We start from the raw sequence: 26,701 nt of genomic DNA, 5'->3' as shown, positions 1-26,701 counted from the left end.
AAGTATAACATGGACGTTCTTTAATAGCAATGAATTAAATAACACAATGATTTCTTATTCAACTGTGTGAGTAAGTTCATCGTATAGATCCTCATCCGACACATCGGTGATCTGCAATAACCTCCCTGGCTTGGCTTGGTCCAGAGCGCATGCCACCATCTTCTCTCGTAACAAGGTAAGAAGTGCAGGGTTCCCGGTTGTACGCAGCGAAGCAATCAAGCTGCTCAAAGCAGCCAAGATATCTCGTGGCCCAACATGCACTGAGCCAACATTCGCGAGGGTTGGGGCGCAGATGAGTACATCCGCAACCGAGTTTGCAACCTCGAATAGTTTTGACATCTGGTGGAAGTCAGTATCACGAGAACTTCAATATGGACTAAGTGGATGCTTACCATTCCAGGCCCATGGGTTTCCAGAGCAAACGATGACAGAGTGGTCAATTTCGACAGTAAGTCATGCGCTACTGATGTGGGAAATGACACGCTGAGGCTTTGATCATACGGGTCTGTGTTGGCATCGACATATGGAATCGCGGCCTTCCATAGCACAACCCTCAGCCACGAGTCGGTGACCACAATATCGGCCCTCTGGACCTCATTTTCGCACAATGGTAAAGGATGCCTCGCCTGCAATTGAGAACTTATGGCACCGAGAAAGCCAGCTTGTTTCGAGCTAATACCTGATGGACAGGCATCATCAAAGGCTTGAAAAAGCTTGCATAAACTACAAAAAGCCGAATCAGGGTCAGGCTCATGCTGCGGTTGAAGCTGTGGGAGTGTTGGGCTGAGCTTGAATGTTGGGGGTATATCTTGCTGCAAAGAGTGCGCTCTAGATCCGCATCAGCCATCTGGTCTTGATAGGAACGCGTCATCGGGGGGGACTGACCTGTCCGTTATAAACAGAATCCATGCAATCCGAAGATGGTATTGGCTGGCCTCTGTGTCTAGATCCGTGTAGAACAAATCTTGATGTAGCCCAAGAATGTGTGCGTAGGCGATGGCTTCTCGTAGAAGCAATGTGGACTTTGTGATCTTGCCAGCGTTGGAGTAGTATACGTGAAGAAAGAAGCAGGTGAGCAATGCGTCGACTGTTTGGTGCTTGGGATAGTCTAGCATGAGTCTTGTCTTTTCCGCCTCATATGCTGATGAGTGGGAGGAAGTGCCATGTTCATCCGGGGGTAGCTGAAGTTGAGCTATTGTCGCTGAGCATATTGACATGGCAAGCGCATATGCGATCTTGCTGTCAACATGGTGTAGACGCTCGATGAGTTTCTCATGGTCGACAATAGGCCACACGACGTATAAGCAGCTATTATATATGTTTAAGTAATAGGTCAACGATGAGAGCGGGGCCCGATCATCAAGCTGAATTGTTGCAAGGCTGGAAGAGCCATTTGATCCGTCGGCACACAGACTATTTGGGGCATCACACGTCTCTGGATGCGCGCTCGCCTGAGTCAGCGATGGCGATACAGTTGCATTTGCGACTTGATGGTCACTGTCAGTTATTCGCTGTCGCGTACGCTTGGTAGACTGTTGAGCTTGTTCAATGGCCTCCTTTGTGCGCTTCCGTGGACCTTTGGGACCCGATTTCTTACGCTTTCTATCATAAGAACATGATAGAGATGCGGCTATGCATTGTTGACAAGGGGAACCTTCGTGGCATTTTATTTTTCTGATTGAACAAGGATCGCATGCGAAACCCATCGTGTTGAATGTGAACAGGGCCAAAACGACTGTTCTCTTCAGTGGAAGTTCATCGTCTTAGTTGCAGGGCCAGACGTGGGCTTTTTGCATCGATTGAAAAGACAATGACGTCAAGAATTAAATGCCAGAGAATGTGCTGCTTAATTGTGACTCTTGTGAATTAATGTTTTGTCTGCTATACTCTGAAGATGGACATTGAATTGAAGGCGGAGTGTGACGCCATTCCGTTGAGGCATCATTGGAGAGAAATTGTTAGTGCGTCGTCTCTGATATACTGCCGCTAAATAGCCGATGTTTGCATTTGGTAGGAATTAGCGAATACCCTCTCCCTCTCCCTGTCTCTCTCCTTCAACACGTCCACAATGCTCAGAGATACACACATCAGCGTCTAATTGAGATATGAATCGTCTTATACCTCCAGTCTTGGCCCGGAGCCAGGCATTCTTCAGCCACTGTAACAAGCTGCCCACCACCAGCCTTGCTATTAACTCATGGACCATGACGCGCCTTTGCTTTGTTGTCGCTAACTCGAACGTTGCTATACGAAAACCATTTCTCGAACTACCCACCGAAACTGAATACCTATATACCACGTAAACATTGGCTATGTTTATTGCTCGTGGCTGCTGCGCATTTGCGACAAGCGCAGCCTTGCCTTTGCACTGCCAGCGCCCGACACTGCTACAGCTGCAAGCACCAAGACAATTGCTTTTTCTTTTTCTCTACCAGAAAGTTGTTGGCTGCCACTGCTACGCCACTGCATACAGAGCAAACATCAATGCTGCGGCTGGTTCCCGCTGGCTGCCTTTCTTTGTCCTCTCATCGCATGCATTTGCAATCGTTGCTTCTTCCTTTCATCATAGGGCTGCTGCTTCACAGCCTGATTGCAAGACATCGGTATTCTGCTTTTCGTTTCGTTTGCTCACAGCTCCAGGCCAACGAGTGCGTCGCATCGCAGCACAACACAACACAACACAACACAGCACTCGCCGTCCCAAGACATCCCCATTGTCCGACAACTCCTCCCATGCTCTCACCTTCTTGACAAAACTCCAGCGACTCAACCATGGCCACCAGGAGCAAGGTTTCCACCATGTATTGGGAGGCCAACTGCCTGCCCCCGACCATTATTCTTCCTTCACAAATATCCGACAAGCCCAGCTCGAGCAGCCAAACCGTATCGTTAACTGCAGACGCCCTCGATCAAATCAAGGAGCAAATCAAAGAATTGATGGACCTCGATAAGGCGCCCCCGGACCAGGATCAGAAACCTCCCCAACAGTTCGTGAACCCGGAATGCAAGGAGCCTTTGGTGTATCCAAGGTATTGGAAGCTCTGGTATAGCAACGGGGAGGAAGCACAAGTGCAATACCCCGGTAAGACAATCGAAGACTATTCTCAATTATCAGCTGACCTGGCTATCTAGCTCCCGATGTCCTTCCGGGTCGATATCGAAATCCCCATCGACGTCCAAATAACGCCTCCCAAACCGCCGCCTCTTGCACTTGCAATACGGCAGAATCTTCGCCCCCCGAGCCGAACCCCAAGAAGCAGACTACAAACCGCCCTCAAGGCTTCTCACTTGCGAACCGCATACGTGTAAAGCTTTGGGGACCCAACAAAACCGAGGTGCTTTACCCTCGCTATGAATCGGACGCCCTGTTGCGACAGACTGGAGATCAGCTTGACAGCGTGGATCAAGCCCACGATAAGCTCAAGAAGTCGTATGTGGAGTTTGAGCGCGACATCAGGTCTGCCAAGGATAAGGAGGAGTGGTAGGCGTACCAGCGAGTATCTTCTCGACCATGTTGTCGGATTCTATGGAGAAGGACAAGGTTAGAAGGGAGGGATGGGACAGGGCTCAAGCTCTGTAGGCGCAATTATGATACCCAGATAGATCAGTTCCGCAGCACCGTAACACGATCAACATTCATTGTGCAGAGGCAGCTCAAGGTGTTTAGCGATGGAGGTGTGAAAGCGTCTCGTGTATTCTTTGCATGATACAACCATCTGCATCAAGTCGAGATGACCAACAGCCTGCTGTACATGCGGTATCATGTTTGACCATCCCAGAATGTATTGAGTGATGCTCAATGCTGGGCATTCTTGGCGATCATGCCCGTTGCGACCAACACAACGTTCTTGGCTTGAGGAATATATGCGAGATCCAACTTGCATCTGGCAGTCGCATTTGAGGTGTCAGAAATCACATCATGTGCAGACTGGTACATCTGGCCCAACGCCACTATCTATCTGTTACTTAACACTGGTCAAATATCCCCTGTCCCAAGTTCAAAAATATGTTCAACCTGATTGATGGATGCTCCAATTGCGGGATAAAATTGGGAGAGGGAGGCCCTGTAACTAAGCTTTGGGTTAACTGTCCCACAGAGCCCCAACCCCGCTACGGCCGCTAAGTCTAATTACCGATACCCACTGTGAGTATCCATGGCTGTCTTTGGACATGATAGACTGGCGTCGTGTCCTTTCTTTCGTACTCTCAAATACTACGCACAGTTTATGACGGGCACATGAGTCGTAGAACGATGCTCAACTGTTGAATGTGTCTGCTCGAATGATTTTGGACATCAAGATTTATTCACCTTGGCTGATCGTCGACTGTTGTACCCGAATCCTACCCTGTATGTATTTTGTGATAGTCAATTGAGGCTACAAAGTATGGATACTCTTGGAAACACAGTGTCAAACTTCCAACTCATTTCTCTTATGTGACGATCTTTATTGGAGGATGTCATTGTTGGAAGATGATGCACTATCAAAGTGCAGCTTGAGCAACGTTGCAAGAGTATCTTGACGAGACGTAAGAGTCTGATGTGACACATCCACGTGTACTCTGTAATACTGGTACATAGTGTTGCCTCACAGACATGAGGAGCTATCCTGGATGACAGCAAAAGACACTTCCGTTCCCCCGATTGAGTTCAACCAACAAAGAAAAGCAACTCATACGAACCGACACCCTATTCATGGAGTCCTGCAATGGAGGATCCCCGACAGGGGATGTGTCGAGCTATTCGTCAAACATGAGGAGCCAGGCGAGATCATGCCATGTAATGCATCGATCCTTGGTTTCCATGCGACAGACAGCAATTGAGTTTGCATGTCAACGGATTTGGGTACCCAACAAGGCAGATAACGTGGGAGGACTAGGATAGAAGCTTTTCTCTTGCGCATTTTGTCACATTCGCATACCGGTCCGACGCCATCTTCGCCTAAATAGAGTTTACAAGAAACTGCAACTCTTTCAGGCATCGTTTCAATCATGCTTTCTCATTTTCGTATGTCGCTCCACGGTCGGCTTTATACGGGAAATGGTGGAGTAGTCCTGCATCCTTCATGCCTTGAATATCCCCCTGTGTACATAGTAGATACTAACTAGTTAAGAATACAACATTCGCGGCAATTCACAACTTGTTGGCTCTAAATTAAAGCAGTCCCTGGTTCGGCCAGTGAAGGATCTTCTGTTCGGGTGAATCAAGCTCCGAAAAGATCGACAACTACCGACATGGAAGACAGATCCTTACCAGGCCCCCTGTATCTGCTAAAGAAAATAATGGATAAACGCGGGTAAGAATAAATGACTCGCCCGCTTATTATTTGGTCCATCCAACCTCCGCGGTTTCAACGGTCGACAGTTCAGTTCAAGTAAAGGTTGCCAAGGTGTTGCATCGAGTCAGCTGTTGCAACTGTCTCAATTTTTAATTGGAATCGTTATTCCATAGTTCATCTGGCATACTCTTCTTCATCTAATGGTCGCGTGGCTGCGCGGGGGAAGCATGACAAAGTTGCATCCTCCCCCCTCCTCACATCTCTTGTCCTACCTGTTGGACGGACTTTGCTCGCCTCACCGACTGTGCCCATGTTGCGTACTATTTCGGTAAGAGATTTTGACGATCTGGTTGGTACAAATGCAGATAAACCCGGGCCGTTCCTTGTCAATAATCCTTGCGTGAAACCCTAGAATAAACTCAAAAAGGCTTGAAGCCGTTTCGTCACGATTGGTCCTCCTTAGAAAATCGAATTCCCTTATTCGCTGAAGCCCCCTCTCATAACAAGACGTTAGTTCGGCACATGCTTTTGGACACTGTTGCGCCTCACCTTGCGGGGATCTATGGAGATCTTCTTCATATGAGTATCGTCGTACAGTTTCCCATTCGCCGCAGATTTTAACCCTGATCCTCGCTACCACGGGGCTTTGTGCTCCTCGCCTAGCATGCAATGCTGCTCTGGAAGTAAGACAGATTATGAATATCGTTGCCCTTTCTCGGCAAAGCTTTGGCTCGTGTTGCGAACTAACTAGACAGTGCATGCATACTGCAGACAGGGTGCAAGCATCGGTGGCATCCTTCAGGTGCCAAATTGAGAATTCTCTTCCGTCTGTATGTGCATCGTCAGACTTGCGACCCTTGACTGACTCGCATCTTGTTGGTGAGGTGCAAAGGGCCCCTTGCAAGTGACCCACGTATATGCAGCTCTAGAGAACAACCAACAGCTGTTTCACTGTAGAAGCTTACGCAGCATAAGAAAATTGCTTGTGATGATCTTAGGAGTTTGAAGTAGATTGTCTGGAAGCCCATATATATAGCTCTTGCCTGCACACCTCTTCTTGCTCTGTGAGTTGTGATAGTATTAATCTCTGTGTTGCTGTTCTGCCATCATGGGGTTACTCCTTCTACCGGCTGTGGCTCTCGCCGCACTTTTCGTCTACTATGTACTGTTCCCAAAGAAGCAGACAGGTCTGCCTCTTCCACCTGGGCCCAAGCCCCTCCCTGTTGTCGGTAACCTCTTCGACCTCCCACCCGCCGGCACAGCAGAATACAAGCACTGGGCCAAGCACAAGGAACTCTATGGACCCATCAGCTCTCTCAACATCCTCGGCCAGCCCATGATCATCCTCAACAGCCCCGATGCTATGCACGAACTTCTTGAGAAGAGGTCGACCAAGACCTCTTCCCGACCTAGTGCAACGTTTGGAGGCGAGCTTTGTGGTTTCAAAGTTATGCTTCCTCTTATCCCTTACGGTGACCAATTCCGATACTATCGCAAGCTGGTGCACCAGCAGATGGGTACCAAGTTGATCTGCTCTGAATTCAGAGACACTCAGGATCTCGAGTCCCTCCGTTTCCTTATCAGAACGATTGAAAGACCCGAGGAATTCCAAAAGCATATCAAGACGTAAGTTTTATCCTAATGAAACAAATCCATCCAGCAAACGCTAATCTATGTGTGTAACAGTGAAGCCACTGCCATTATCTTGCGAATCATCTACGGATACAGTATCGAGCCCCGTAAAGTCGATCCTCTTGTCAGCCTCATCGAGACCATGATGATCCATTTCTCCGAGGCCTTTGTGCCCCTCTCCTGGGCTGTCGACATCTTCCCTGGCCTCAACAACCTCCCTGACTGGTTTCCCGGTACCGGATTCAAGAAGACCGCCAGGGAATGGCGACGCATCACCGACCAATCTCTAGACGTCCCTTACGACTTCGTCATGAAGCAAATGTCAAGCGGAACGAACCGACCTTCATATGTCTCGAAACTCATGAGCGGCTCTTTCAAGAACGAGGACGGAAGTGGAAAGCCTACAAAGGAAGATATCGACGCTGTCAAAGCCACTGCTACTATCATGTACGGTGGAGGTGCTGATACTACCGTGTCCACTATCAGCAGTTTTGTTCTTGCCATGATTAAATTCCCTGAAGTTCAAAAGAAGGCGCAGGCAGAGATTGACCGTGTGACTGGAGGTGAACGACTGCCCACCTTTGACGATGAGAAGGATATGCCTTACCTGCGAGCTCTGTGCAAAGAAGCTCTTCGATGGATGCCTGTTGTTCCTACTACCACAACCCACATGACTGAGGAAGAGCTTGAGTACGGAGGATACCGTATTCCCAAGGGAACATACCTCATCCCATCCACCTGGGCTCTCCTTCACGATCCCGAAGTTTACACTGACCCATCTGCCTTTGAGCCCGAGCGATATATCGAGCCTCGAAACGAACCTGATCCCGCTGAGTATGCCTTTGGATACGGACGAAGAATCTGCCCCGGTCGTTATTTGGCTGAAGATAGTGTCTTCATGACTTGTTCACGACTATTGGCCGTCTTTAACATGGGCAAGGCTGTTGATAAGGATGGAAAGGAGATTGACGTTGTCATGGACGGTACACCTGGACTCATTAGCCACCCTGTCGATTACGCTTACAGCATTACACCTCGAAGCGCCAAGCATGTCGAGTTGGTGCGAGCTGCTGAGAGGGCACACCCTTGGGAGGAAAGCGATGCTCCTCTTTTGCCTAAGGATTCTCTTGTTTAGATGCATAGATCTGTTAATCAATAAGAAAAATATGAACAACACATCGACTTATGTGTCATCCTGCTCTGCGAAACCACTCTTGTTTATTGCCCATTATGCAGCGAAAGACTTTGCTAGGCTAGTGCTCTGAACAAACCACTAGTCTGGTACCAGACAATGGAAGACCGCGCTGGTAAAACTGAATCAGATGTTGCTTTCCTTTCTGACTTAGTGACTGTTGCACTGCACCTTTAACTACAGGTTCTGTTCATGATTAAGCTCTTCAGGCATAGACACAGTCGGGTTTAGTATCACAGTCCGTTCACTACTTGATTGAATCACGAAACTCGAATAATACAGCGTAGTATAAGTCTGCGACGAAAGTCCAGAGATTCCGCTTCGCCCTCATCCAACTGGGGCAATTACAATTACATCAACACAACGTTCAGCAGCATTACGAATCGAAATAACTGCTCACCCACCGCACACACCATCAACTTCCAAACTTAGCCATGTTTCACACTATCCATACTCAATGCCAGTGTCCTGTCTGCTCCGAGAAGGCAGGACCGAAGGCTGTGAAAGAGATACAAGAATGTAATGCCGATGACAAGACAAAGTGCCCACCGACAAGCAATACCGAGTATGATAAAGTCACTTGTTCAGACTATGTACAGGAACAGTACGACAAGAACCAAGGAGGCTACACTTGGAGTCAAACCAAATACTGATCCCTAACAACCAGCTGTATCTGCTTGGGCAGCAATACATGGGTGGAAAGGGGTTTCTTAAGAGACGATGGAGATGCATGCATAGTCATATAACATGTTCTATTCAAGGTCTGACGCCATGATTTGGCTCAGCTAATCTTTATTTTGTCTCAATCCATTGATACAATGACTTGAATCCTCGACATAGAGAACCATGGTTTATATGACACGTTAATCTCGCCCTGATATGCCATTCACTTAAGTAGAGAACTTGAAGAAGATATTAAAAAAGCGTAGCGGGTCTTCCAGGTAGCCCGATCATGCTTTAACAAACCGATACTTCACATAAGGAATCCAGCCTTTGGGTAAATCGACCTTCTGGGCAGTGAAAGTGCAGGGGCTAAAGGTCGACCACGTAAAGTCCTCAGAAAAGCCTTCTTCGGTGAAAGTCTGTGTGACTTCCTTTCTGCAAGGGTACTTAAATTGAAGGTTGGTCCAACGATCATAAGGAGCAGCACCCCAAGAAACCTCCATCCTGTTGCGTCTCAGAGGAAACTTGGTCAAGTCATTGTCGAAGACGTCGATGGCGTTGATAAGCGTTGTTAGTGAGCCCTGGAGCTCCTTCTTGAGGAGTGACTGGATCTGAATAAAGCCATCACGGACCTTGCGAGACGAAGCAGTCTTTGAGAGTTCCTTATTGGTTTTCCAGTTTGGAGTGAGCTGGTTGTTGACCTTCTTCAACGCCTCGCGAGATCTGGTCTCGTGCTTGGTGAGGTGGATCAGAGGTCCTAAGCTTCTCCTGATGTCATTGGCATACATATACAGCTCGGAGGTAATTGTGCCAAAGCCATACATGATGCCGCGAAGAGTGTCAAACCTCCCATCCTCAAGAAGCTCGAAGAGATGGTTTGGAACGAGTAAATCGGGAGGGAGCTTGAAAAAGTCCTGAATGTTGCCGACAAAGTTGTAGTAAATGTACTTTCGCTGCTCATCTGCATCAGTTGCGACAGCAGCGATGTTGGAAAGGGCCTTTATAGCTTGGAGAGTAGTTGCAACTGCAATAGGTTAGTAAGACGATGTACAATGAGGCAGGGTGGATAACTGACCATTCTTGAGATACGTCGAAGCAGTCTTCCCAGTGCATGCGTTCTTTGCACAAATGCTTTTTTTGATTGAATCAACCTTGGTAGAAACGGTCTTGACACGTGTCTGTACAGTGGTGGCTCCATTCTTGATGGCAGAGATCCTGTTCTTGTACGGTGTCGCAAAGGTCTTTTGCCAATCCTTGAGCATGGTGGGAAGCTTGCCGCTTCTGATCTCGGTACCACTAGAAATCCATTCCTCGAACCAGTCCATCACTTTTTGGAATGATGTTTCCCCACAATCACTCGCTTCGCAGGTCTGAAGGTTGGTGAGGCGCTCGACCAAGTCAAAGTAGTTTGGTGTAGTAATCTATGCTTTAGTCAGTCTGTGATTTCAGGTCTAGAGAGGAAGTTCTGGTCAACGTACCTCTCCACCTTTGAGAATAGACCATCCATCTTTGTTCGCGAGTTGGTTAGCCAGGACAGAGGCTTTGTTATTCTGGAACTTGAGGCCTTGATTTGCGAACTCCTGTTCAAGTGTTAGTCATGTCAAAGGCAACAGATTCATGAGAAAGAAACCATCACTTGCCTCCTCAATGTTTAACGCGCGGGCTAAAGGGATATATTTGGCGCCTTTGAGCTTTCCATCCACCCAGACGGACCTATCGGTCTTGATGGCAGTCAAAGCATCTGGGGCTCGATGACACCAGGCAGTGTATCCGCCGATGTAGTTTGCATCGCTTGGTAAGGCCTCCTCAACAAGGTCGCAGATGTTCCGGTTGTTGGTCAGAATCTGGACACCACAAGGGCTTGTGTCGAAACATGTCGTGATAGGCTCCGAGCCAAATGGGACTTTGATGTACTCATCGCATCCATATACGCCTTCGGTGGACTTGCAGATGGCTTCAAGATTTTGGCCAGGTCCAGCAAAAGCTGGGACTACAAGCGCAGAAGCTAGAAAGGGGAGAGAATGGTAACAGCGCATGACTGGCATCAGAAAGTCGACAGCTTTCGAAGACAGAGGCGAAACTCTCGTAGCAGGGCTGTCATTGCTGATATACCACTGAGCAAGATAAGCCCCCTGATCAAATAGCTCGAATAAAGTCTTTCAGCTGAAAATATCAATAATGAGGGTGGTATGGTCACCTTTCAGCCCAACCAAGCCACATCTACTAATTCATTCCATATTCCGGATTCAGAGCCTTGTGATGTCCCAAACAGGGTTGTTGATTTGTTGACAGTTGCTTCTTTAAGCGAAGCTACTTTTTAACCTTAATTCTGGACGCCACGAGACCACTCCAGACTGCTAATTTTTAACCCTTGCAGCATCGTTCTCCTTGGACTAACTAATCCAGGAAAGATACTAACGCTTCTTGTGATGATGCAGTCTGCCTTGTCAACCGGATCTGGATCTTTTCACTTGCAATGCGGTGAGTTGAGAAAAGTAAAACGATTGTGGCTGGCTTCTGTATGTTGGACAATGAAACGGTCCTCTAAAGCAGGTTGCCGATGAGTTTCATTGCTACGGTGAATCAAAGCGACTTCGATTCATGCCTATCTCCAGTAACCATGCTGGCCTTTCAACCATCTCAAATTGAAGCCAACATGCGCCTTGGGTAGTTGTAAGTTGGGATCCATTTTCGAGCGGCTAGGGCTGGTTAGCCAGGCGCCTTGATCTAGTAAATCCATCTTCCGTCTACTAACGGAGATTATGCGACAGAGAAAACCAGGAAGACGCTACCATCAAATTGTGACAGGGGTAATGCAGGGGTATGAGACTGTTAGTTGTGCCATGATGTGGCTTGCATAACTTTAATACAAGCTTAAAGACAGCCATTCTGCAATTGTAACAAAGAATTTCAGCTCAAAGCACTAGCGATCTTTTTTATTACTCGTCCTTATTCGTTGTGATTAGTGCAGAAAATACACAAAACATACACAAAACCAGCCAGCCCTTCGCACAAGACTGGGGGGTTTTGTCCATCGACGCATTGTACGGGGGTACCAAGATATTCACTCTATGTTCGTCAGGGAGAAGTAAACCATTACTGACACTGCCGACATGCTTTTCATGCGTGAAGCAAGGGCGGCATAGCTGCTGCTAGCCTATTTGGCTCGTAGCTGAAATGAGACTAGAGGCGTCAAAGGCGCTTGAGTGGTTGTGAAAGCTAAACTTTGAGGACGGAATAACACAATTTAGCAAGTTAACTCCCAATTAATCCAGATCAACATGTTTGTTTCAATTGTAATGAGCGAATCATATGCATCTTCCTATTAAAGCAACAAAAAAATGAAACTAAAGAGACCTTGAGCAATGTGTTTGCGCATCACCCATCCCGTTGTTCAGCACTAGGGTACCCGGACTCTACCGAGATCTCAGGCGCCATTAACATTAACGTAGCACAACACCCATCCAAACTCAACAGGATTCAAAAGGCTGACATATGCAGGTGTCTTCGTGTTGAAAGCAGCACTTCCGGGCTGAGTACCGAACTCATCCTTGTACATCTGACAGGTGATGTCTTGAGGATCAACTTTTTGATCGTCAGGGAGAAGGAACCCGACGCCACGTAGCTCGAGGCTGGTAAGTTGATGTTCCATGTGTGTCAACTTTCCCAAGGGAACCTGGACTGATTTGTAGGCGTTTTCCACTTTGTTGATCGCGAAGACACTGGCTTTTGCGAAGTATGTGTCTGAAACAGGAGCTGCAACTGCAGTACCTGCAAGAGCGAATATGGCAGTGCTGAAAAGGCTGGCAAAATGTATGGTATGTATAATGTTTGATAAGTCTGTATGATTGAGTGATTGAAGATGTTGTTTGCGAGTGGCTTGCTTCCTTAGAAAGGAGCATCAGAGCCTTTTATAAGTTCTCATGATTTGAACTCAGACCAGATTCAGGGAGTATTCTATTTATTTTTAGGTCATCACTGCCTTCGTGTCCTATATAAAGTCGATTCAGCAGCCACGCGGTCCATTTTTCCAATCTGGGAAATTTTCAACGTCACAATTATCGACGGTCAGCACTTGTTGGCTCGATCCTGTTACGTTTCTATCATGCAACCAAACTATCCCAATTACGGTCACTACTTCTGGGCTGTATCAATGAATGCATGCACGTCGATCATATTCGCTTACGGTGCAACTCTCAAATCGACCAACCAATGGTATATCCAACCCAGCTAGTGTTCTTCGTATTTTGGGTCATCATCTGTCAGATTTGAGCCGCTCATCAACTAGTTTGAGTTGGGACACAGTCAAGAGCACAAGACTGAATGCCAAGATGTAAGGAACAAATGAGGTGCGACAGATTTCGAAGGATCTAGATATACGAGGCTGAGTGCTCGGCATATGTAATTCTATTGCAACGTTTCGTTCACAAGGCGAGACTCGAATTTCTTTCTCATCTCTACCTCGTATTGTTGACTTACAAACACCTGCCAGCTCATATGAAAACCCTGTTTTCGTGAAATAGTCATCTTTGAATAGCCGTCGCTGCAGCTTCAATCACAAACTTACCTGGGCCTATTTTGTAATGCCCAATCACTTCAGTTACCAAAGTTTGGTTTGACGCGAAGCTTTCCCTGATAAATGTATGGTCAATTTTGTCCATCATCAGGGACAAGGGTAACTGGTATAGGAGCTAGGATAGTACTTGGTTCATTATGGCGATCCAATTGTGTTCTCGTAATTGCATTGAGTGGCAATGTGGCAAACTTCTGCCTTTTCTTGAAATCGGACTGGAGCTAAAATATTCACGTAACTTTAGAAATCAAGTCTGTATATCTGATGTGTGAAGCTAGCGTTTTCTAACAGCGATTCGATTTCGACTGCAAATAAGTTTGTAGAAAATGACGACCCGTGAATAGCACGCGCCCTGATCTATTTAATGTCCAAATTTTCGATAATTTATTTGCTCATTATGCAAAAGTCAGGGTTTTCCTCATGCTAAATAAAGAATAACTCAGACTCGACTAATATTTTATTGTTCTTGACTCGACATGTCCGATTCCTTAGATGTCAGCTCCCAAGGAGGTAGTCCTGAGGCAGAAGCGAGATTCAACCCGAACTGTGAGTATTGCCGAGGCAGAGGAACGTACCGGATTGGGGTACCGTACCATACTTTTGAAGAATGTACGAACCGCTGGGCTCACTGTACTGAGTTTGGCTATACCGCTTATTGTATTGAGGTCTCTAGACATTATGGGGACGAACATCCGTGCCCATGTCCAGTTTGCCTTGGGACTCGATGGGTTCTTCGATGGCATACTCGTACCGAGGAGCGTGAGTGCGACTGCAAGGGATGGTACTGAGACCGAGCTGCGCTTATAGGTATAAACTATAGCCGTATTGATTTCTCCAGAACGGTTAATCTACAAATTTAAACAATATAGATATGTGGTGCCAGTCTTCTCAGCATCAGATTAGTGTAGCAAGAGAAGTGGATGTGAATAATATTTGCAATTTGACACCCACAATGGCATAGTTCCGTTGATTTTAACTCTTCCTAGACCCTCTCTGACTCAACTACTTTCAACTCAATGCTTGACTTTCCCACATTTTCCCCAGCAACATTCCGTGGTACATGATAGGTTCGGAATTTTCTTGCTGGAAGTCTTTCGTTGAACTATAAGACGAATATTGTCAGTCAACCCATAGGCAAGGTGTAATGTATGTTTACAACGTACCATGGCATCTATCTCCTCAAGAGTACGGCCCTTTAGTTCTGGTAGGAAGAAGTACACCCAAACAACACAAACCATGCATGAAGGAAACCAGATGTATCCATATCTGGGACCCCAGTTTAGTGCGCTCGGGTTAATGAAATATGGTGCCGTGAAAGTGATAAGCCAAGCTCCAAGAAACCCGGCGGCTGCCGCAAGGCCGAAGGTGTAGCTTCGAAGGCGCTGTGACGGAATTTCTCCAGCAACGAGCCATGAGTAAGGAGCAATCATACCCTATTATCGACTATCAGTATTGGGTCGTTCCCGTTGGTTCAAGATCATTTACATTATATGCCGCCATATACAAGCACGAAAGTGCAACAAGTATCTTGCCAGTAACAATCTGGCCTGGGTTTCTGTCGTAAACAACCGCAAAGATGAGCTGGAAGAAGCCAGCGATAGTAAGACCGCTAAGTAAGAGGACGCGGCGTCGTCCATACCGAACAACTATAAATGCGTTGATTATGGTCGCAGTCAAGCCTGCCGTGCTTAGGACGTTGCTCATGGCAAAAGGGTCTTCTACCTTTGCCATGGCGAAGAAGTAGGCCTTGAAGGCTGTTGTAATCTGGTCAGAAGCATGTTGGAGTAATTACAGGACACCACTCACCAATAATAAACATGGAACCCGAGGCAGCTTGCAGAAGAACTGCGCAAACTGATATCATGGTGCGTCTTCTGTCGACCGGGCTTTTAAACATGTCCAGTACTCCGACGCCACTGGTCATAGTTTTCTCTGCTTCAATGGCTTGTCGGATCTCAGCCAACTCCGCTTCCACATCTGCTCCTTTTGGCCTCAACCAACCTAGTGACTTGAGGCCATCATCGTAACGTCCTTGAAGAATGAGCCATCGTGGAGACTCGGGGATGAACCAAAGAGAAATGGATATGACGATAGGTACAATGTAAATCATTCCAAGCGGAATAAGATATGCCGATCGATCTGGGCGCTTGGCAGTTGTCCAGTCGATGATCGTACCTACAAGAGTGCCCTTGACAACAGAAATTAGCCCACCAAGCCTACAAACGAGTGTCTTCAATACTTACAAAGGTTGTGCATAAGTGAAATGCAGTCAAGAATAATCCTCTGTACTTGGCAGGGCTAGTCTCTTGAATGTAGAGCTGCGAAAAGGTCATGAAGTACCCATTTGCCAAACCGATGAGTAGTCTACCAAGATATAGCGGGCCAATGTCAGTCGTAGCCATCATAATGACATTCGAAACAGCACAAAGTATGCAGGCAAGCCAAAGACACATCTTCCGGCCAAGTTTCGCCGCCACGAACCCAGCAAGACTGGAGCTTATGAAAGCACCAAGGGTCATCAGCGAAGAGATGAGCTGTTGTCTAGTGGTCGAGATGTTCCATCCGATTGCGGTCTCCGGGTCTTCGTAGCCGTAGACCTGTCCACGTCAGTCTATCACGAATCGATTCCTGTATGGTATGTCTCTTTGAGACTCACCTGGAGAAAGCCAGGCATGGCTTGGAGTCTGCCGATAAGACCAAAATCGAGGCCATACTGGAAAGGCGACAGGACGATGATTCCACAGGCGACGAAGCATCGCCAATGTACGCGAATGGTGTCTGTCTCTGCAGCAGTCATTTTTTCCCAAGTGTATGTTGAAAGTTTCACAGGAGAAGTTATCAACTCGAGTTCAAGAGACCTGCATCTACCCTTGCCTTCATATCTAAATCTCAACCTCGAGAACATGATACAGAGGTTTGCACTATACTAGATTCGTCGCAATATGCAGATCCCTTACTAGAAGAGCTATAGACGGGCGCTTTCACCCCTAACCGATATGCGGGGTGCGGGGTTCATATCGGAGACTTTGTTGGGATAAACATATCCGATAAACTTGCTGGTCGTGTTACTTGGCGAAGGCTAGAGTCTGAGTCCAGTCGACTATCGCTCAGTGCCTTGGGAGAATACGGTAACTCGTCAATCAGCCTCCTGATCACAAAGAAACGCATGAGGTTTCTTCACGTAACAAAGAAGTCTCGTGGCGGGTCTAGACTTTGTCTCAAGCATCTCTTCCACCCCATCTTCAGCTCAATTCCGCGATATGGCTGGCCTTGTTGCATGCAGTGCCAACTTGTTATTCGCCAAATAAGACCTTGCCAAGAAGCGAGGAGGATCTCTGCTACAACCTCAATTGCCGACCTACTTGCCGCAATCATTTCCATCGGTACGTTGTCACCGGCGAGGACTGACAAAGCAATTACATGACAGCCAAGACTGCGGGAGTCGTCCATCCCATGATTAATCTTGCAGAAGATCTCAAGTGCCAAGGTATTTTGCTTTCTGACAGCTGAAGATGAGACTTCAATGCCGATATTGTCTAGTTTTTATTACAATAGTATGGCCAATTGGGCTTGTTGGCCATCGAAGGATGCTGGTTGCGAATGCAGATCTGATCCGACGGGTGCGGGGAACAGTCCGGATATACAGACCTCGGCTTACCTGGCAAGGACAATGGCATCCGACTTACATTGGCCATGACTTAAGTTGTGTATGAAGTTGCTCTCACAGCTGCAGGTATTATCAGCATATTTCCATCCAGATCATGTCAGCGAGCAAGTCAGGTATCAAAGTCATTATCGTCGGTGCTGGATTCGGCGGATTGACAGCCGCCATCGAATGCCATCGGCAAGGCCACGATGTTGAGATCTATGAGTCCTTCCCTGAGCTCAAAGTTCTTGGTGACATCATATCCTTTGGTGGGAACGCCGGTAGGATCTTTCACCGATGGTCTGATGGCGAAGTCGTAGCCAGACTGCGTCCATTGTGCATCAACATACAGGACTACGGCTTCCGAATCCACAAATGGGACACTGGTGAGGTTGTCTATCACCAAAAGCGACCACCGCCGAACCCTGAGGCTCCAGTCTTGAATGGTCATAGAGGCGAGCTTCACGAGATAATCTTCAACTATGCACGCGATGAGCTTGGCATTCCCATCCATCTTGGCCAGCGAGTATCCGAGTATTTTGAGAATGAGACAAATGCAGGTATCGTTTTGAAGAGCGGAGAAAAGGTTTTTATCTTCCAGCTGCACATGTCTACTAAGCTAAAATTTGGCTTAGGTCCTTGGTGATGTCGTGATTGGCGCTGATGGTGTGAGGTCCAAAGCGAGAGAACTCGTTCTGGGCTATGTCGATAAGCCCAAGAGTAGTGGGTATGCTATTTGGAGAGCTTGGTTTGTAATGGGTCTTAAACAAAAGATAGCAAGGCAGCTGATCAGGGTCTCCAGGTTCTCAAACAAAGACATGATACAAGATCCTCGAACAAAGGAGTTCTGCGAGAATGGCGATACCTTCAATGGCTGGATTGGGCAAGATGTCCACTTCTTGTTCTCAACCCTCAAGGGTGGAAAAGACTGCTGCTGGGTTCTGACCCATAAAGATGACCATGACATCGATGAGTCGTGGTCATTTCCCGGTAAGATCGAAGATGTCTTGGACCTTCTCAAGGACTGGGACCCTACTTGCCGAGCAATTGTCGAGAAGACACCTTCAATCGTGGATTGGAAGCTCGTATATCGCGACCCATTACCCACATGGGTCAGCCAGAAAGGACGTATCGCGTTACTCGGAGATGCTGCTCATCCATTCCTTCCGACAAGCGCTCAAGGCGCGACGCAAGCTATGGAGGATGGTGTGACAATCGCTGTCTGCCTCAAGCGCGCTGGCAAAGGGAACGTTCCAGAAGCGCTCAAGGCTCATCAAAATTTGAGGTTTGTAATCGCATCATTTACCAACATGGGTACTATACTAACACGACATCTAGATACGAGCGCGTCAGAGCGGTTCAAAAGACTGGCGAATCAACTAGAGATCTCTGGCACAAGACTGACTGGGAGAAAGCCAAGAAGGATCCTAGCAGCATTGGGTTTCCACGGGAGGATTGGATACATGGATTTGATGCCGAGCAATATGCTGAAGATAACTTCGAGACTGCTTTAGGCGATACCGCCGCTTATCAAGACTCTGAGAGTAATGTTTTGGATCAAGAACGGCATGCCGTGGCTAAGGTAACTAGCTAGCAACATGTTTTGAACGAAGTACAATCATATCAATAGTCGCGCCATTACCTCGTGGCTCTATGGAGAAATGACGCGTAAAGAACTGTGCTTTTCTTTACGTGTAGTAGATGTCGTAATGAGACACGAACACTTCGTGAACAGGCGCGTCCAGAGAATGCCTATCTAGTGCGTTGCCGGTTTGATATCCACATCAAAAGATAGGGAAATGAAGAGTAAACGGGTCTCATCCACCATTCGACTTTTGTTGGTCAATGATGCGTCGCTTGTTCTAAGCGAAATGCTTCCCAACCACCGAATTTCATCACCAACCAACTACTGTTTTACTGTCTGTCATTCTGCCTTCGGCTATCTCTCACCGCCTAATTTTCCTCTATAAAAACCTTTTATAGCCTGTCCAAGCTACGCTTTCTTCTTTCCTTTTCTCCTTAGCTCTCTTTGCCTTTTGGCTTAGATCAAGTGTAGTATCTGTTCTTTTCAGTTTAATCTCTGAAAGGTCTCTAAGGAGACCAACATTGATTATTCCTATTTTTGGATCTCGGGTAATTCCCTCTGTGCTTGCACACGGTTTTACCCACTGTGTCCCTAGTATTACACTGCCTCTAGGTGACGCGAACGCGCACTTGTTTGGGCTCAACCTTTTCATTGCTTACTTGGGCTTGCCTGGGCTGCGAAGAAGAGGTATCTCTGCACTATGGATTATAACCATATTACTTGCAAGTAAGCGATAACATATGTGCGCACTCACAACGAATGCACTTGTTACTACATGAAACAAAGTACGCGTCGATACTTTGTTGAGCTTGATTACTAAATGACCCTACGTAGTATTGTGATACATACAGCATGGTAACATTCCAGTATAACATCAATGCCTCTCAGATAAGGAGTGGTGAGTGTCGGAGCGCAATCGCTGAAATTATCAGACAATCGTCAGTGAAGTTTGTCAAATCATGCTTTCCATACACGTGTTGGTAAAAACACCAAAACGCCACCAAGTTCATCCGACGCGATGCAACCATGCCATTGTCACAAAGTTACGTTAGTTTCTGCAGTAAACTCTTCACGTTACATAGTGGATTCTCTGTCTCAGCTAGTTTCCAAGGTTGCTACACTCATTTTCCCAAGATTAAATGTCAACAGCTGATTCGTTCAATGACGGCAGGACATCCTTCGATTTGATCGGATCCCAATTGGCAAAAGAATTGATCTGACAAGTAATGGCAACATTTCAACACCACAACACAATAGAACCAACGTGATGGAGCTAGAAAGAAACGTTTCTTTCCTAATAAATCAGTGAAAGTATCCAGATAGCCCTGAGAGACCGTGATCATTGTTTGAACATGAGCAGCCTCCCAATGCAAACTGACAATAAACGTGTAGGGTAAGATAGCGTTACATCCAGCGATTGATTGCTGTCAAATTTGGTGACGGAAGGAGATCTACCGATCTACCGACCCACGTGCTCTTCTCAATTGGTCAGCCAAGCCAAAAATAGAGGGTCTGAGAATTTCTCATTTCTTGGGAAATGACAAAAGGCAAAAAACATACAACAGCGGGGATTCGCTGGTCGTCACCGACCCAACTACTAATCCGCCGGTTAGTGGCTTGACTATGGGAGAGCGGACGGGATCCCGTATTTTCCACTACCTTTGGTCGTATATGCTAATCGATTTTCTGAAGATGACCTATATCGAATAGTCTGTCGAGACTCATCAGACGCTAGCCTATGTGTTACCACATTTGATCGTAATGACAAGGATGATCGAAAGAGCTAAAAATAAACCGCAAGCCATTAGATTCGGCCTGAAAGTAAAGACAAACTCTAATGAACTACCGACAGAGTCAGATGACTTCCTAGTAATTGTGAGATATCAACAACCTCAGTGGGATGTCTTGTTTCAAACAATCCATCTCGTCCCGTCTTTCCGAGTGAGAGAAACAACAACAAGTAGAAAGAAAAACCGAGTCCCTTGGCTGCTTGTCTCCTGTTAATTAAACTTCATGCGTGGAAACATCGGGCCGTGAAACTGACAAAATTGAAACAGGGATACGGGAAAAGTTATCCCAAGTTGGCTGGAGCCTCTTTTCCTTCTCCACTGCGATTGGATCATGACTCGATCACATCTGGATCCCTCATCCATGAACTCTCGATCTGTTTCCTCGATTGTCTCATGTGCATGTGGCGGTTCTGTATCTCGTGCCTCTTGTCTCAACACAACCCCAGGATAACCGCACAAGAAGCTCCGGAAGTAGGTATTGTTGAGTGCTTCTGCCATCTGACTTGCAGAAATCTGCGCCGCAAATACTGTTCATCCCAAGTTCTCGGAGTGATTCCAAATCCTGCATTACAATTCATGTTTAACCAACGTCTCGGAAAACAAAGTTTAGAGCGGCATGCGATCCACAGCGAAAGGACACTTGTATGCGGGACGTCCCTTGCGATTCAACAGATGCAAGTTGATTAAGCTCTTTATTTCCACGAATGATATTCCAACTACCCGTTTTACCAAGGGACCTTATTGAACTATAAACCTGAAGCTTTCTGTAGATGCTGTCGCCATTCTCGTTTCAGAGCGGATCTTGCCAAGGTATGACTGGCTTACATGGCGGGAAAAACGGGTTCTAATTCCGAATTACCTTGGTCAGTAACTGTTCCTGAAACATGTCCACAGCGAATCGACTGCCGGCTTCTCTGTCCGATGGCCGACAATTGCCGGGTTATGGTTGGCCCATGAGTAAACCAAATTCATGCCAGTGACCACTTGAGTTTGCTTGGCTGCTACGTAGGGAAACCCTCCTTTAATATCGCTTTTTTCGTTGTTGTCGATGACGATCATGGCTCAGTTTGGTAATCACGGACGTTACATCTCCTTTGTGCATGTCACGAATTGGTCTAGGTCGATTTAGGTTCCGTCGACAAAACGGGACAATTCGTTTTGTGTATAGACTCATTTTGATGAAACGAACGATACGTCGAGTTGATAGGATTTAGATATATAAACCATTGTTGAATCTCCTCAAGTCAATATCATCACAGCCTTCCAAACAAGTCTCTCATTGTCTTTCCAGCCATACAACCTTGCCCAACAAGCCCTCCAGTCTCTAAACCACCAACATGCACTGCAACACTCTCTCCCTTGCCGCCGTGGCTCTTCTCGCCAGCTCAGTCAACGCTCACGGTCACGTTGCCAAGGTTGTCGCTGGCGGCCAGGAGTACACTGGTGGTATTCCCCACGGTGCTCCCTCCAACGCTGTTGGCTGGGCTGCCGGAAACCAGGACAACGGCTTCGTTGAGCCCGCTGCTTTTGGCACTGCCGACATCATCTGCCACAAGAGCGCCCGACCCGTCAGCAACGCTGTCACCGTCGCTGCTGGTGATGTCATCACCCTGAAGTGGGACACCTGGCCCGAGTCTCACCACGGCCCCGTCACCGAGTACCTCGCTCCTGTCAGCGGAGACTTTGCCAGCATCAACAAGGGAAGCCTTCGATGGACCAAGGTCGCTGAGAAGGGCTACGTCTCTGGTAGCAACCCTGGCAACTGGGCATCTGACGAGCTCATTCGTGATGGTTTCGCCTGGAAGTTCACCGTGCCCCGAAACCTTAAGGCCGGTAACTACGTTCTCCGACACGAGATCATTGGCCTTCACTCTGCTGGCCAGCAGAACGGTGCCCAAGCCTACCCCCAGTGCATCAACCTCAAGGTCACTGGTAGTGGCTCTCAGGCTCTCAGCGGTGGTGGTGACTTCACCAAGTTCTACTCCGCCTCGGACCCTGGCATTCTCTTCAACCTCTACGCATCCTTCAGCTCTTACCAGATTCCTGGTCCTGCTGTCCAGAGAATCTAAAATGTTTTCACGAGGATTGAGACAAGTGGTTTCTAGTCTCCAGACTGTGTTTGGGACCAAGGAGCAGGGCAATGGGCAGCCCTTCGCTCTGATATTATTCGGGTACCGCTAGTCGGTTCAAATTTTCATACGCAGCAGAGCTGTGTGATTCATGTATCTACTCTTATATGACCGTACAAACTTATGCATACATACGCAATTCTTATATAAACAAGTTCCTCTTGAAGTCGTCCAGTGACCGATGCTACTTGATGTTGATGGGCTTCCTACTACAGTGTCTTACCAACAGTGCAGGGCCGTTCGCACCAAATAAGATGTATACAAATCTGATAACGACAGTGATTTTCAAGGGACAGAACGCCTTGCAATACTTCTCACATCTGACTCATATTTGAGAATTCATGTGACATTGGGAAACTTGTTATAGACCGGGGGTGTCCGGGACACCAGAAACAACGAAATACCTACCCACCACCTCAAAATCTTGTTCTCACTCCCATCGTTCGGCTACACTACTTCGACGCGATCGTTTTCCTTGCATAACCTAGTCTCTCCTGTCAACGCCCGTCAGTCCCAAAGGTATGCCTGTAAAACACCAAAGAACTTATATGTATTCCGTAATTGTTGCCTGCGGTAGGAGATTCTTGAAGCCCATAAGCTCTTAGTGATGGATTCTATATAGGTGTTCTTAATGGTTTCAGAAGAGACAACCTGGTTCTACGTGCGAGAGGAGTATCTCGCGCTTTGTCAATGTAGACTAGAATTTGCCGAATATCGACTACAAATAACACTTCCGAGAAATACCCCAGCTAATACCGCGAGAAAATAGCCAACATTCATTGTCATAACAGCAAGCATTCTAGGTTGACAGAACACTAGTCAATCTCTTTAATTAGTGATCTAATATTAGGTAAGAACACTCACAATAGATAGCTGACGCCTGCAATCACGACATCTATTGCTCCCAGCATTGCAGCTTCATTCGCTCTCCATGGGCGCTGGCCAATCTCAATGGCTGGGTGCTCCGTCAGCAGGCCTTTGGTACGCCTCTGCCTGAGACCATCCCTGATGCTGTAAACGTTGACCCGTATAGCAAGCAGTATGCGGAATATGGTGGTCAAGGTAACGAGGAAAATGCAAACACCTGCATATTGTCCCGTGGTCGTTGGGGCGAAGGACTTTGTCCAGAGTTGTATCGTGGTAGAAGTGAAGAAAGCCATGTTCATTTGCTCCATGTTCATATCCGTATCCATGGTGTTGGCATTGGGAGTTGACATGGGCATTGACCTGCCCGACGTAGTCATGTCCATTTCCATCGAACTTGAAACGGGGTTGTATAGTAACTTGTTTATATCAGACTTTGCAAATCGTGGAAAACCACCAAATATTAACTTAGGTATAATCACAGGTGTATACCGACCATTACTTACCCAAGTTTATATCGTCGTGTTACAGGATAAGGAATAGTCTTATCGTCGCTGATAAACTTGCTCAAACTTACTTAAGTGCCGTTTATGCGATGATGGAGCGGAAACATACTCCAGGTCGAATGATGATTGATTAATACTTCGACTTATCATAGGTAATGCCTACGGAACTCGGCACAAGACCCTTGCTGGGTAGTTATAAGACAGTTGCTTACCTACTTGGTCAAGGAGAAAACATACTTACATTGCTTTGTATCTAGTCGGAAATCCAGTCGATGAATTGCCATTTCTTACTTTCTTTTCTGTTTATAAACTTCTCTGGGTCATCGTCACCCCTTCTGACCTTTTCAAAATCACACATGTTAAGCTCGAGGACGGTAGCCTGTACTGTCAAGATTGTGACATAAGCATCCCACCCCAACAGTCTTTCACAGATATCGCCTCGAGCGTTTATTCTTCGATTTACTCATCAGCGGTGATCTCTTCTCATCTATGGAGTCAGCGGCATGGCTCACGCCCCCAATTCAGTTGACTGGGAGCCGTGCATTTACTTGCGATGGCTTCACAGAAGCGCAATGCGCCTGGTATATGAAAAGATGGCATTTCTGATAAGCTGAAAATTTACCAAATTAATAAACCTCTCACACAAAGTCCCATTTAACGTAGAAAAGGTACATTGCGGACCATGTATACTCTTTGCCTACAGTAGCCTTCTTCATGAGTGGCATTGGACTCTTTGCAATCGGTCACTTAGTATCCTACTACATTCTTGGTCTTGCATTTCCGACATTCCGTGGATCTAGACCCTGGCGCATTTTAATTGCCATCATAAGACATTTTTTATATCGTGGGTTCCATGTTACATCACTTGGATTTAACTCGGCTCCCGTTGGAGTGTTGTTACTGGGACTTGCTGGAACAATTTTCTTTTTTTGTGAGTGAGTCAAATAGCCACAAGGCGAACGATTATTAATGTGTGATAGGTATGGATCTAATCCCTCAGCCGTACTATTGGCCTTCGCTAGACTTTGGCGGCTCACCACCATTAGAAACAAGATCCGGATGGTTGGCTTTGGGATGCATGCCATTTGTATTGTTAGTCTTGCAATGCCTACTATAACCTCCTCAATCATTACTTAACAGTAATGGTGCTACTGCAACAAAAACGAACTGGATTACCTTACTGACAGGCGTCTCGCACGAGAGGCTCCAAGTGTTCCATCGATAGATAGCCTACGTCTTTTTTATACTTGCGCTCTTGCACACATTCCCGTTTATTGTTTATCATATCAGATTTCACGATATGAAAATGCATTTCAAGATGAACCTTTTGTTTTATTGGACAGGTATCGTCGCTTTGATCTTCCAAGCCTGGCTTACGTTTGCATCTCATAGTCCCATTCGGTAAGTGTATCTGGATATCTTGCCTATAACTACTAGCTTACATGGAAACAAGAAAACTGTTGGGATATGAATTCTTCAAGGCAACGCACTTCTTTGCTGTTGTTATATTCATGATCACTTTCTTTTGGCACTGTGACTATACCCTAACATCCTGATAAAGCTGCTTTTCATTTCCACCTTGTCAAGCACTGACACTGACGCTTCCTTACAGGCACTACTTCATAGGTACTGCCGCGGTATATGTACCCTGCTGTATCTATCCCTGGCTACGAACCTTGTATGAGCATGGTATTCAAACAAAGGCTCATGTCACAGTAGAGGACAACGGTTTCGTCCGTGTCACTATTCCTGCAAACTTCACATGGGAAATAGGACAGCACTGCTTCCTACGCTTTACTGGCTTTGGGCTTTCAGAAGCCTTGTCATCGCATCCATTTACGATTTGCTCCTTACCATCCACGTCTCCAGCTGACCAGTCGGTCCTTGTTTTCTATCTCAAGAGACATAAAGGTTTTACAGCAAAGTTGTATGAGCACGCCTTACAAAACATAGGAGCTCAGGTCTCAGTGCTGGTGGGTGGACCATACGGGGGTATCAACACACAACTATTACTGAACCACAACCATCTCGTTGTCATCGCAGGAAGTTCTGGAGCTGGATGGACTTTGCCTTTTATCGAACAGTATATCGCAGCCCACACAGCCGAGGACAACGAAGACTGCAGAGGATATCAAACGAACAGATGCCCATTTTCACCACTTCATGTGATATTAGCATGCCGAGATGTCGAGAGCTGTAATTGGTATCGATAAGTTGTGAGTGAAACCTTGCTCAAGTACACAGACAAGGTGGTCTCGAGATTGCATGTGCAACTCTATCATACCGGCGGAGCCTCACCTGTATCAATCATCCCATTGAACAGAAGCTCAGTTTGCAGACCGGAAGAATCAGGAATCGAAAAGGGGACCGAAATTCCGGTAGCATTCGACGAACTCCACGGTCGACCCGACTTGCCAGGAGTTGTGAAAAGGGTGGCAATTGAGATGACATCTACTGACTCGCTTGGCGTATACGTTTGCGGTCCAGACACTATGCAGAATGATGTTCGAAATACTGTCGCATCTTTAAACTTGAATATTCTCAGGAGTTTAGTTTCAATGGGAGCTTACTTACATTCCGAACACGTCTCTTGGGCATAAGTGTAGATAACTTGATAGCGAAGTATGCACCCATGACCGAAGAGAGATGTCGCTAGAAGTATTCATATTCAAGCCATGCCCATCTTTCATCGCTGTCCATATCTAGCATAAATGCTCTTGTCCAGAACTTATGCGATGTATCAGTACTATAACAAAGTGTCTTGAGTGGATGTTCCAGATTAGGACCCACGACCATTGGGCAAGTGCGGCGGTCAGCTTGGAGCTCAAGGTATTGCATGTACAAG

General features: G+C 46.8%; 8 protein-coding genes across 8 annotated transcripts; 4 read left to right on the top strand and 4 right to left on the bottom strand.

Moving 5' to 3' along the window:
- Positions 1-54: 54 nt before the first annotated feature.
- EDB82DRAFT_536630 (uncharacterized protein) lies at positions 55-1,996 on the bottom strand (the record flags this gene model as incomplete). The annotated part of the gene is made up of 3 exons (XM_025735263.2): positions 886-1,996; positions 393-828; positions 55-339 (listed from the first exon to the last, which is right to left on the bottom strand). The coding sequence occupies exons 1-3, from the start codon at positions 1,704-1,706 to the stop codon at positions 55-57; spliced, it is 1,542 nt and encodes a 513-aa protein (XP_025585988.2). The 5' UTR covers positions 1,707-1,996.
- A 542-nt stretch (positions 1,997-2,538) lies between these two features.
- On the top strand, positions 2,539-3,557 carry EDB82DRAFT_175080 (uncharacterized protein). The gene is made up of 2 exons (XM_025735262.2): positions 2,539-3,082; positions 3,133-3,557. The coding sequence occupies exons 1-2, from the start codon at positions 2,773-2,775 to the stop codon at positions 3,483-3,485; spliced, it is 663 nt and encodes a 220-aa protein (XP_025585987.2). The 5' UTR covers positions 2,539-2,772; the 3' UTR covers positions 3,486-3,557.
- A 2,785-nt stretch (positions 3,558-6,342) lies between these two features.
- EDB82DRAFT_445685 (cytochrome P450) lies at positions 6,343-8,158 on the top strand. Its single transcript, XM_025735261.2, has 2 exons — positions 6,343-6,902; positions 6,963-8,158. Exons 1-2 carry the CDS (start codon positions 6,385-6,387, stop codon positions 8,041-8,043), a joined length of 1,599 nt encoding a protein of 532 aa, XP_025585986.1. The 5' UTR covers positions 6,343-6,384; the 3' UTR covers positions 8,044-8,158.
- Positions 8,159-8,885: 727 nt separating this feature from the next.
- Positions 8,886-10,799, bottom strand: EDB82DRAFT_555950 (uncharacterized protein; the record flags this gene model as incomplete). The annotated part of the gene is made up of 4 exons (XM_065609662.1): positions 8,886-9,787; positions 9,839-10,184; positions 10,242-10,343; positions 10,404-10,799. The coding sequence occupies 4 exons, from the start codon at positions 10,797-10,799 to the stop codon at positions 9,051-9,053; spliced, it is 1,581 nt and encodes a 526-aa protein (XP_065464882.1). The 3' UTR covers positions 8,886-9,050.
- A 3,519-nt stretch (positions 10,800-14,318) lies between these two features.
- Positions 14,319-16,133, bottom strand: EDB82DRAFT_475435 (general substrate transporter; the record flags this gene model as incomplete). Its single annotated transcript, XM_025735257.2, has 6 exons — positions 14,319-14,438; positions 14,500-14,769; positions 14,822-15,090; positions 15,143-15,524; positions 15,580-15,933; positions 15,993-16,133. The coding sequence occupies 6 exons, from the start codon at positions 16,131-16,133 to the stop codon at positions 14,319-14,321; spliced, it is 1,536 nt and encodes a 511-aa protein (XP_025585982.2).
- Positions 16,134-16,942: 809 nt separating this feature from the next.
- Positions 16,943-18,679, top strand: EDB82DRAFT_175015 (uncharacterized protein). Its single transcript, XM_065607126.1, has 4 exons — positions 16,943-17,568; positions 17,618-17,730; positions 17,785-18,267; positions 18,321-18,679. Exons 1-4 carry the CDS (start codon positions 17,098-17,100, stop codon positions 18,574-18,576), a joined length of 1,323 nt encoding a protein of 440 aa, XP_065464881.1. The 5' UTR covers positions 16,943-17,097; the 3' UTR covers positions 18,577-18,679.
- Positions 18,680-21,632: 2,953 nt separating this feature from the next.
- EDB82DRAFT_555937 (glycoside hydrolase) lies at positions 21,633-22,426 on the top strand (the record flags this gene model as incomplete). Its single annotated transcript, XM_025735254.2, has 1 exon — positions 21,633-22,426. The coding sequence occupies exon 1, from the start codon at positions 21,695-21,697 to the stop codon at positions 22,424-22,426; it is 732 nt and encodes a 243-aa protein (XP_025585979.2). The 5' UTR covers positions 21,633-21,694.
- Positions 22,427-23,346: 920 nt separating this feature from the next.
- On the bottom strand, positions 23,347-23,747 carry EDB82DRAFT_555934 (uncharacterized protein; the record flags this gene model as incomplete). Its single annotated transcript, XM_025735252.2, has 1 exon — positions 23,347-23,747. Exon 1 carries the CDS (start codon positions 23,740-23,742, stop codon positions 23,347-23,349), a length of 396 nt encoding a protein of 131 aa, XP_025585978.2. The 5' UTR covers positions 23,743-23,747.
- Between the last annotated feature and the right edge of the window lie 2,954 nt (positions 23,748-26,701).

The sequence above is a fragment of the Fusarium venenatum genome (genome assembly GCF_020744135.1).
Source record: "Fusarium venenatum strain MPI-CAGE-CH-0201 chromosome Unknown EDB82scaffold_2, whole genome shotgun sequence".
In the NCBI taxonomy this organism is placed as follows: domain Eukaryota; kingdom Fungi; phylum Ascomycota; class Sordariomycetes; order Hypocreales; family Nectriaceae; genus Fusarium; species Fusarium venenatum.
Note: the sequence above shows the minus strand (reverse complement) of the source record. Positions and strands in the feature narration are given on the sequence as shown.

Coding starts and splice junctions, on each gene's coding strand:
- EDB82DRAFT_175015 (XM_065607126.1), top strand. CDS start 17,098: ATGTCAGCGAGCAAGTCAGGTATCAAAGTCATTATCGTCGGTGCTGGA. Junction 17,731..17,784: donor TATGCTATTTGGAGAGCTTG/GTTTGTAATGGG, acceptor CAGGGTCTCCAG/GTTCTCAAACAAAGACATGA. Junction 18,268..18,320: donor AAGGCTCATCAAAATTTGAG/GTTTGTAATCGC, acceptor CACGACATCTAG/ATACGAGCGCGTCAGAGCGG.
- EDB82DRAFT_445685 (XM_025735261.2), top strand. CDS start 6,385: ATGGGGTTACTCCTTCTACCGGCTGTGGCTCTCGCCGCACTTTTCGTC. Junction 6,903..6,962: donor TTCCAAAAGCATATCAAGAC/GTAAGTTTTATC, acceptor TGTGTGTAACAG/TGAAGCCACTGCCATTATCT.
- EDB82DRAFT_175080 (XM_025735262.2), top strand. CDS start 2,773: ATGGCCACCAGGAGCAAGGTTTCCACCATGTATTGGGAGGCCAACTGC. Junction 3,083..3,132: donor AGCACAAGTGCAATACCCCG/GTAAGACAATCG, acceptor CTGGCTATCTAG/CTCCCGATGTCCTTCCGGGT.